Raw genomic sequence first — 11,101 nt, forward strand, 5'->3', positions numbered from 1 at the left:
GCTGTGTGCCCCTTCCCTGGACCTCGCCCTCCCCACCATCTGCCCCAGCCTCGAGCCAGAAGCCACCTTGTTCCCTGAAATGAGGCTGGCACCGCCCCGCAGGCCCACCTGGCTGTGCCCTCAGTGCTGGTCCAGGATGAGGGGCACCTGGGTGCTGTCCACTTGTGGAGGCAGCCGCTCGCCTGTGCGCACGTTGAACATGGGCAGCGTGGACAGCGGCCGGGGCACCTCCCGGCTGGATGCCATCTGCCGCAGCTCCTCTGTGTTCCCGCGGATGGTGCAATGGTGGACCATCTGGATGCTGGGCGCACAGAGCCGGCAGAGCCGTCAGCTCTGGGAGTCAACCCCCCCCCACCGAGGCCCAGGGTGGCCCTGCCTGTCCTCCCCACCTGCTATGTAGGGGGACACTCACACACATGATGGGTGGGAGGAGGACAAACAGGAAGGTCTTTGGTGCCAGCTCAGCGTCCAGTGACTGGCATAGGCTGTGGGTATAGACAGCCTGGATTCAAAGCTGTGTGTCCCTGGCAAGGTACTGAACCACTCTGTGCCTCAGTGTGCTCAACTGTAAAGTGGGCATAATACTAGAACCTACCTCCTAGCACTGTGGTGGGAATTAAATGAGAAAAATGTTTAGACAAGTGCTTGGCGCATGCTAAGAGCTCCCGCGATACTCGGCATGAATAGATACCCACAGTGGATCCATATTTCCAGAGGCCAGCATTTGCTGGGCTTTATATTCCCATGACCCTTTAGGTCCCTTCTAGCACTCAGTTCCCTCCCCTAATACTCTCTCCTACCATTGGCCATCCAGTCTTCCCTGTCTCATCCCTGTCTTAGTCTGGCAAACCTCCCCCCCTCCATCTCTTCCCACCTCCTACTTTGGCTCCTGCTGTTTCCAGCCAGACCTCTACGGTCTCATCTTCCTGCTGCTCCCAGCTGGCCTCCCTGGCCTCTGTACCTGGACCTCTCTCACCCGACCCCAGGACTAGCTCTGGACACTGAGTCTTTGCTCTCTGGCTTTATTCCAGACCACAGCTCCCCTGGCTCCGCCCTCAGCGGGCCTGAAATCCCCAGGGCAGTCAGGAAGTCCCTTCTGAGTTCTAGTCTTTCTAGAAGAAGATTTTCTTCTTTCTTCTTAGAAAGCTCAGCCGCATTCTCATTTGAGATCCTCACGAGCTTGCTTTCTGCTGTGGGGGGCAAGCTTCAGTTCATTCTGGGAAGTAGGGTAGCACAGTGTAACCAAGCATGAGGACTTGCTTTGGGTTTGAATGTGAGTTCTGCTACTTACTGCCTGTGTGACCTTATGCAAGTCACTTCTCTGTGCCACTATTTCCTCAATTACAGTGCAGTTTTTGTACAAATGAAATGGTTAATACAAGAAATACTTCGATGTCTCCTGGTCAGCCTCACAGCAAGTGGTAGCTAATATTACAGGGAGCCTGACATGGCTATCAACATCATCAGTGTTATTTTATTATAGTAGGTTCACTGATGTACTTGGCCTCCAGTAATGGGATGTTTCCAAGCCCCTTTACATGAACCCACCCACATTTGTGGGTCCAGCCTGGAGATATTTTCCCGGACTACCTGGTTGCCAGGTGAGACAGATAGCAGGGACTCTTCATTACCAACAATAAGAATTAGTTTCCTTGGGGGGGTGCCTGGGTGGCTCAGTTAGTTAAGCGACTGCCTTCAGCTCAGGTCATGGTCCTGGAGTCCTGGGATCGAGTCCCACATCGGGCTTCCTGCTCCACAGGGAGTCTGCTTCTCCTTCTGACCCTCCCCTCTCTCATGCTCTCTCTCTCTCTCAAATAAATAAATAAAAATCTTAAAAAAAAAAAAAAAGAATTAGTTTCCTTGGGACGCCTGGGTGGCTCATTCGGTTGAGCATCAGACTCTTGATTTCTGCTCAGGTCATCAACTCAGGGTCCTGAGATTGAGCCCCGAGTGGGGCTCCACGCTCAGCTGGGAGTCTGCTTCTCTCCCTCTTCCTCTGCCCACCCCCCGACCCGACCAACTCTCAAAATAAATAAAGTCTTAAAAAAAAAAGAGGGCTCCTGGGTGACTCAGTTGGTTAAGTGTGTGACTTCGGCTCAGGCCATGATCCCGGGGTCGTGGGATCGAGTCCCACATCGAGCTCTCTGCTCAGCAAGGAGTCTGCTTCTCCCTCTCCGGCTGCCCCTCCCCCTGCTTGTGCTCGCTCTCTCGCGCGCTCTCAAATAAATAAAGTCTTAAAAAAAAAAAGAATTCATTTCCTTAAAGGGGTGGGGGCCCAAGGCAGGGCCTGGGTTGACTTGATCAAATGGGGGAGGGGCACTTGACTCACTTAACCCACTTGACTCTGGGTTACTTATCAAATGGGAGAGGGGCAATGATCCCCACCCCTCTCCAAGTCTCAGTTAGTGGATACCAACACCAGCTAGAGCCTGAGAGATTAGATGACAGGTCAGACTTTCTAGCTTCCTGCTGAATGGGCCACACTCCTTGGTGGGGGCGGAGAGCAGGACCAGGTCCTGTCTGGTTGGCGGGAAGAGGTGGAGTCAGCCTCTAAGGCCAGGGGAGGATCAAGATGAGCTCTTGAGTCTGGAATTTGGCAAGCAGAGCTCTCCAAAACACAATTTTCCATTCCCAGGCAAGAGGAAGCTGAGGGAGTAAGGAAGCAAGAAGCATGTGGATGCTTAGGGCCAGAGGCAGCCAGGCAGGTAATGCCCTGGCAGGGGAAGGCCTCCTCCCTGCCCCCAGCCCTGCATCTGGGTCTCATTACTCTGGCAACACACACAGGTGGAAAATGTTCTGGGGATGTTTTTCCAGAGCAGGAGCAGAAGGAGCAGAAGCCAGCCCCGCTGCTGCCTTCCCCTACAGCCCTTCCACATCAGCGCCTGGGCAGACAAACGAATAGGCAGGCATTCCTACACACACACACACACACACACACACACACATTCTCCACCACCAACACACAGTCCTTGAGCCCTGTTTCTGACACACAGACCACAGAAAAGGGTCAGGCTGGAGGACCTTCTGACCAGCAAACTCTGATACAGGCAGCAGAATCACAATTTGTGGATAATTTGAAAAATGGTAGACATTGAACAAGAAAAAAAAAATGGAATCTGTAGAAATAAGTCCACTCAAAATCCAAACCAACAAGGGCTAATATGGCACACGGTAAGCCTGGTGATTGAGTCAACATTGATGGAGGAAGCAGATTTTCCTGAGAGCTTCCAAGCTCCAAAACTGAGCCAGCAGAACCAGGCCGTGCTCAAAATCACTGGTCAGAAGAGAATTTCCACAATGGCAGAAGGTATAATTGATCAAATTTGGCACAGGCCAAAAAAATTGAGGAATGAAATGTTCCTTGAAAAACTGACATGGAAAATCATTCATTCCGATGGGAAAAAGAATTCTATCAAATAAAAATGAAAATAGGAAAAAAAAAAGCAAAGCAGAGCCTTTCCATTGTTTTGTGATCAAAGGTGACCCAGGAATCAAATCGACCTGGGCAGAGCAAGGAATTATAGTTTTGTTCACTCTGGAAAATACTTTCCCCATAACAATTCAGAAATGTGGGTATAATTCTGTTGCTAAAAATATTTGTTTTCCTCAACCCAATGGGTTGAGATAGGTCAAGATGGTGGGTTTCAAACTGAGGTCTCAGGGGGCACCTGGGTGGCTCAGTCGGTTAAGTGTCTGACTCTCGATTTCAGCTCAGGTCATGAGCTTGGGGTCCTGAGATGGAGCCCCATGTCACACTCCACACTCAGTGCAGAGTCAGTTTGTCCCTTTCTCTCCCCTCTCCGCCCCCGCCTCCCCACCGCTTGCTCTCATTCTCTCTCTCTCAAATAAATAAATAAATAAATAAAATCTTTTTTTAAAACTGGGGTCTCAGAACACCCTGAAATCAGCTGGTCCAGGTGCATACGTTTCTAAACACACATGCACGTGCATGAACACACCACGTGAGTCCGCCCATCCACCCACACAGCCTCAGCCCTTCTTCCCAGGGTACCTGGCTTGTCAAATGCCCACACTATCTGCAACTCCCGTCTGCACCTCCCGGGAGGGAACAATGGGACCACTGTGACCTTCACAGGATTCTGGTGGCCTCACAATGTCCCCCTGAGGTCACCACAGAGGTAACCTTGCCACCCCCTGCCCCTGAGGCACAAGTCTGCTGAGGCCAGCCGTGGGTGATCATCCTTGGTCCTACTTCTGGCCACCCAGGGGGAGGCTGGGGCTGGAGCTCTCCGAGGAAGCCTCTGAGGAAACCAGGACCAGAGACTCGCCTCACCCACCGAAGAACAGCCCAGTGGAGACTTCCAGCCGCCACCCTGGAGGTCCCTGCACCTAGTTCCCTTCAACCGCCCCAGGGAGAGATACAGAAAGACACTTTGGCTCCTCCCCCATCTGCACCCTTGGCCTCGAACACTGCCCAGGGTGCAGGCAGGCAGGCCAGCGCCTCTGGGGCCCCTAGCAATAATGAGAGTGGGCGCCGCGCCAGCCCCAAAACCCGCCGGAAGCCCAGCATATCCAAGGTGATCCTGGGGGTTGTGGTGGACAAGGGCATGCACAACCGCGTGAGTCTAGCCACCCTGAAGAAGGCGGTCACCGCCATGGGCTACAACATGATCTGGAACGCCTGGCGCTTCAAGCGAGTGCTCAAGGGGCTGGTGGACAAGGGCGTTCTCAAGCAGGTGACCGGCAAGGGGGCCTTGGGCTCCTTCCGCGTGGGCAAGAAGTTTGCCTCCAAGTTCAAGCTCAGGGACCAGAGACAACGCCAGTCGGCGCAGCGCCGGCCTCGGAAGCGCCGGCCTGGGCAGCGCCGGCCTGGGCAGCGCCGGCCTGGGAAGGGCCGGCCTGGGAAGCGCCGACTGCTAGTGGGCTCCCGAAGGGGGCACAAGCGGCTACGCAAGGAGGTTCGCAGGGTGGCCAGATGCCGCCGCAATTAACGAGGCAGGCCAGGCAAGCAGGCAAGGGTGCCAGGCCCGCCACAGGCTCAATGCAGTGGGAATAAAAGGAGCCTAACTTATCTCACACGTGCCTCCTGGAATCTTTGGAGCTCAGGGGAGTGGGAGTGGAAGGAAGCTGGGGACAGAGGAGGAGTAAGGCCGTTGGGGGTGGGAACCTGAGCAAAGTAAGAGTGAGATGGATTTGGGGAAAGGGCTGGAGGAATTGAAAGCATCCACAGACATTAGCTAGTTCAATGACCCCGTCATCAGAAACCAGGGCCAGAGAGCATCATGCTGATTGTGTGGCAGAAGCCAGGCTGGAGCCATACCTAATGTCTGACTCAGGGAAGTGTGCGTGTGTGTGCGTGTGTGTGCATGTGTGTGTGTGCACGCAGCCTCTTAAGTGGCTTCTCGAACCCTTTCCCCCAGGGTGGCCACAGGCCCCCACACCTGGCCGGGTCCCCTCCTGTGCCCCATCCCAGGTTGGAGTCCTCCACGGAGACACAGAAAATGAGAAGGCCGGGTCAGAAGAGGTCAGACCCAGCAACCAGCCAGCCCAGACCAGGAGCTCGGAGGCCAGGCGTGGCCCCCATCAGCTCAGAGTAATCTGGCTTGTCTGTGCTGCTCATGGAGGTTAGGGACGGGGGTCTAGCTTGGCAGTCTAGGGGTGCTCCCACCCAGCCCCCCCCCCAGCTTTCCCCTACTTACTCCGAGGTGGCCAGGTCTCTCTTCAGCCTGTGGAAAATCGAGGGAGGGGGTTAGCTATTATCCACACCCCTCCCTCCTGGTGCCAGGCGAGGCAAGAGGTCCCCACCCCCTTCCTGGCTGAGGACCCCGCTCCCTGAGGAGTCTGTGTCCCCAGGCAGCACAGCGCCCCAAAGAGCCCCGTGGGGGTGAGCAGCAGTGCCCTCCCTGCCCATCTGTCCCCCACACTCACCGTCCTTCCCGCCGGCAGCACATGACGTAGGCCAGCCCCAGAGTGAGCAGGAGAGCCACCAGCAGGGGCACCAGGAGGGTGACCAGCGCGTCGGTGAGGAAGTCTCGGGCCGTGGCCTCAGTAGGTGGGCGGAAGAACGGGTCATGCTCCAGGATCCCATCGCCTGGGGTGGGCACCTCATCTGCGGGCTCTGGCACTGACTTATCCACCTGCTCAGAGAGCCCAGGGCTCACTGAGGAGGCGTTGGCTGGACACAGAGACCCCCTGGGGGGACGGGGCAGGGGTGCCCCATACAACCACAGGGTTTCCTCCTGCCTGTCTGCCCCAGCTTGGGTGACCTCTCAGGACAAGCACTGGACTAGGAACCCAGAGAGAAGGACGAGGAGAGGCAGGTCCATACAACGGTTAGAGCACACCTCTAGGGCCCGACTGCCTGGGTTTGAATCCTGATTCAGACAAGTGCTGTGCTGGATGTCTTCCCTCCAGGTGCCTCCTTTCCCTCACCTGGAATGTCAGAACGCTAATAGTGGACCCTGTTTCTGGGGTGGTGGTGAGGGTAAAGCATGTTGATTGGCTAGAGCCTAGTACACAGCAAGTGCTCGAGGATGTTGATCTGTCCCTGGCTGCACTGTTGGTCAATTCACAGGAACAGAGTACTCCAGGGGTCCCAACCTGGGGAGTCAGGGTCTCTAGGGACCCCAGATAATTGTGCTCAACATCCCAAAGAGCAGTAGTGAGCATCTTTGGTTTATAACTTGGAGGTGAGAGGTATCTGTTCCTTATTGCAGGCAGATTTGCTAGGTGACACCTTAGAAGGAAGCAGAGCTGTCCTAAAGAGTCCCCTGGTGGGGAAAGGGTTTTTAGAACTGCCCTATTGGAGTGATTGTTCTAGCTGTTGGGTTGTGTGCATCAAGGACTTCTGGACCCTGGGATCCCTTTTCTGGATTATGGACTCTGTCGCCCTCTTGTGGGATGAGGTGGAACTTCAGAGCGCGCAAGCGCGCACGTGTGTGTGTGTGTGTGTGTGTGTGTGTGTGTGTGTGTGTGCGCGCGCGCGCGCTCGCCACCCTGACCATAATCAGAGAAAGAAACAGGATGGGGTGGGAATAGGGCTAGGCAGGAGACTGATGGGGGTCATGCCCCATCCCCACACCCGGATCCAGGGTCCCTCCTCACCAGGGACACATTGCACCAGTCAACGCGGAAGTGAGGTGCCAAGGTGTCATAGCAGGACAGAAGTGGAGGCTGACCCTGGGCACAGCGAGCATGGCTGTCGGGAGATGCCACCATCTTCAGGCAGGTGGAGAAGGGTGAGGCAGAGCCCACCTTGATGTAAACCCTGGGCCCAGATAGAAACCACCATTAACATATTGGGGGGGGCACTGGGCACTGGAGATTTGGGGTTGCAGGATCACCTTGAGACCTGGGTTATGGTGAAAGTACACAGAAAACCCCAGCCTTCCTGGGGGCCTTATACTCCCAGGAATGTCTTTTGATAGCTGGATCTTTTATGTCCTCATGGGGCATCAGGGAGTATAGAGTTCAGGGTCACTAGGGTTTGGGCCCAGGAAGGGCAAGAAGATGAAGGGGTGGCTGGAGGGAAGTGGACAGTGATGTGAGAGATACACATGGTGTGAAGGTGCACAAAGGTGCTCCATGCCCACCCACCCCCCAAGAAGGCCAGCTGCCGCCACCTCTTCCAGGAAGCACTCCGGGGTTGCACACTTACCCTTCCTTGCGACCCTCAATGGGAAGGGGGACGCGGCCCCCACGGTCCAAGGCGGAGGTAATGTTGAGTAGCTGGAGCTCTCCCGGCTCCCAGAGCCCCCCCCAAGGCTGTGAGGAAGCGACTGGCAGGGGTTGAGGGCAGCACCTCCTCCACATCATGGCTGCACACCAGGAATTCAGCTTGGTATGGAAGCAGGGGGCCTGGAAATGCCAGGTTGGCACTTGAGGCTCCACACTGAGTCCTGCACGAATCCTTCCCAAGCCTCCCCCCCCCAAGCTCCTCCCCACGCCCCCTCAGACTTCTTCTTTCCTCCCTAACTTCCCATCCCTCACAGCCCCAAATGCCCTTCCCACAGCCTCAACAACTTCCCAAGGCCCCAGAGACTGTCAGCAGAACGGCCAAGAATACAAATCTAGAGCCCTTCCAGGACGCCCTGCTCCTGCTCCTCCCAAGTATGCCCTTCACACCCCCCTCCCTCCTTCCAAGAGAAACCCCCAAGACTGGAGTTGGGGGAGGGTGGAGGTGGGGCAGGGGTTAGGTGGGGCTGACAGTACCTTCTGGGTCGCCAATCAACAGCACCAGCGTCTGCCGGGTGGTGTCAAAGCTGTCCCGATTGTAGGCTGTGACCTGGGGTGGGGAGGATGCAGAAGAGAGCTGAGGGATGGGGCGAGGGGAGAAACATGGAGGGGACTGAGACACCCTCCAATTAGAGGCATCTAAATTATGTAAATGAACATGCACGAATGCCCACATGGGCCACAGCCACTGGGGTCCCTGCTTGTACCTCGATGACCTGGAGCCCACGATCTTCGGGGGTGGGGGCGCCGTAGAGGAAGCCAGGCTGGTGGGGGCTGCGCTGGGTGTAGCGGAGCCACCGAGGCAGGTCTGGGTGTCCCTGGAGGTGGGCGTGGTAGGTGATAGGGGTGGTGGGGGGCACATCTGGTGGAAGGGAGGACAGGGGATTGGAGAAATGACAGGAGGCTCCACTGGCCCCTGGCCAGGCACCGCCAGCCCGCTGATGGCCTTTAGGCCCCTCTCACCGACATGCTCGGGACGACGCAGGACGGTTTCCCGGTCCAGGGCGTGCACAAAGACGCGGCCCACAAGAGGCTGTAGGGTGGTCTGCTGGGCCTCGGCGTCCCCCAGCCCTGCCAAGAGACCTGTGGGGACCCCACAACCCCCAAAACACATGCATCAGCCTTAATCCTGGACAGGGGAGAAGCTCCTGGTGCCCCTAAGAGAGAGGAGAAGTTGTGGGGGGCTCCCAGGAAAGGACAGGTGGAGGGGTCCTCGCTGTGCCACACAAACTTAGATCAGTGACAAGTCCCAGACCTTTGTTGGGTTTGGATTCATGGGAACCCCCTCCTCCAGTCCTCATTTTAGGCTCCCTTTGAGGGGTCACCCCGGGCAGGGACTGCTGTCTGGCTGAGAAGGGTGTGGGGTGTGTGGGGTGGATGCGTGTTATGGGCACTTGTAAAACAGAACCCTTAAGAATGCGGTGTTAGGGGCACCTGGGAGGCTCAGTTGGTTAAGCATCTGACTCTTGATTTCGGTTCAGGTCATGGTCTCAGGGTCTTGAGATCGAGCCCCGGTCGGCTTCTGCCACTCTGGGCATAGAGCTTGCTTAGGATTCTCTCTCTTTCTCTCCCTCTGCACCTCCCCACCCCTAAGGGCACTCTCAGTCACTCTCCCTACTTTCTCTCTCTCAAAATAAATAAATAAAAACAAATTTTAAAAAAGAATGCTGAGTGTCTGGGAAGCTTGGAGGGGAGGGGGAGAGTGAAGGAGGAGGTGAGTAGCCATTCTGGGATTCCCTCCCAACTCCCCTAATACACAGGGGGAAAGGGGCCCACAGTAGAAACCAACAGAAGCTGAGCAAATGGGATCCTGAGCCCCAGGGAAAGGACCCGCCCCAGCGGGCCCCCACACCCTCCCAAGGCCAAATTTAGCCTGGGCCTAGAAAGAAGGCAGACCAGCCAGCCCATTAAAGGGCCAACGACACTCCAGGCCTGTGCCAGGCCCACCTCGGCCTAGGACACCCCGCCCTTCAGAGCTCCCCGTCCCCCACATCCCAGAGCCCCGCTCCCAGTCCCATTTCCCTGGACCTCCCCCTGGATACAGCATGAACATCCCAAAGTCCTTCTGGGCCCTGGGCCCAGACCCCTCCCCTGAGGGACCTCTGTCTGTCCACCTCTTCACCCATAAATCCCGTCCCTTTGTCCTGGGCCTCTCCCAGAAGAAGGCCCCAACTTGCCCACAAGAAGAATCCAGATTAGAGCTTCAGCCATGGCTGCCCCAGCCTGCCCGGCCCCTGTGAGTGACAGAGACAGGAGCAGGGGGGAGGAGAGAGGGAGGGAGGGATGACGGGGGAGGTGTCCCAGAGCAGCTGACCCCAGCTTCTGCCAGTGGGTCCCTCCCCATCCCCACCCAGAGCAGGCACTGAATCTGGTGTGAACACTCTCCTCACATGACCGGGTCCCTCCAGTGATCACCTCCCAGTGGCCAGAGAACGTTCTGTAAACCAGAACCTGACTAAACTGACTACCTCAGTACCCCCTGAAAACACTAAGGGATCCCCTTGCCCTGAGTCCCCAGCTGTTGATGGCTTCCCGACCCTGCCTGGACCTGGCCATCGTGTCCAGAATCCTCTCCTCTCACCCCTGCCAACCACAAACACGCACACACGTACACACACGCACACACACACGCACACACATGCACACACACTACCCCAGGCTTCTGCCCAGCCTCACTCTGCGGCCCACCCCCCACCCAACTGACATGCTCACTAAGTCCTTTGCACAAGCTGTTCCCTCTGCTTGGGGTTCCCTTCCCGCTCTCATCCCACCAGCCAACTGCCACTCACCTGGCAAGACTCAACACAGGCCTCCTCTCCTCCCTGCGGGCGTTCTGTGCTGCCTTCCTCCGCTAGGCCGAGCTGGGTGCCCGCTTGGCCCCTGTGCCCAGCACTGCAGGGCGGGGCGTCTAGAATCTTACTATCTTCCTGTCCCCGGACCTGGCACAGGGCCCGGCACCCTGCAGGTGTAGGGGGGCCTGGGCGACAGCCTCCTTAATGGCACACGGAACAGCCGGGTGCCCATTCACCCAGCCCTCATCCCCAGAGCAGGTGCCCCCAGTGTGGACCCCAGGTCTGGGAAGAGAGCGGGCCCTGGACAGGACTAACCAGGGAGAGCCAGGGCTGCAAGCCAACCCCACACAAATCCCACCTTGACCCCTCGCTGGAGACGTGGCCTTGAAAAACCCAACGGCCCTGCCTCGGCTCTGTTCCCACAACTACAGCCTGGCAGGATAGTGCTCACCTCTCGATGTGCTTGTCACGAAGCCACAGCCTCATGAACTCAGCGCGAACTTACAGGCCACCCCCTGTGTGCCGGGCCCAGAGGTAGTGGGGGGGGACAGACACCTGTCCCACGGAGCTCGCACGCGGGCGGGCACTGCCAAACCCCCGCCTGCCACCGTGAG

General features: G+C 57.0%; 1 protein-coding gene across 1 annotated transcript; it reads right to left on the reverse strand.

The window, feature by feature from the left end:
* Positions 1-120: 120 nt before the first annotated feature.
* Positions 121-9,906, reverse strand: SGCA (sarcoglycan alpha). Its single transcript, XM_021704246.1, is given in 10 exon segments — positions 121-301; positions 5,661-5,687; positions 5,890-6,098; positions 7,066-7,228; positions 7,619-7,719; positions 7,721-7,818; positions 8,173-8,245; positions 8,403-8,557; positions 8,659-8,778; positions 9,873-9,906. Coding segments are annotated over 10 exon segments (1,161 nt in total).
* Positions 9,907-11,101: the final 1,195 nt, after the last annotated feature.

Source organism: Neomonachus schauinslandi, chromosome 15 (assembly GCF_002201575.2).
Source record: "Neomonachus schauinslandi chromosome 15, ASM220157v2, whole genome shotgun sequence".
In the NCBI taxonomy this organism is placed as follows: Eukaryota; Metazoa; Chordata; class Mammalia; order Carnivora; family Phocidae; genus Neomonachus; species Neomonachus schauinslandi.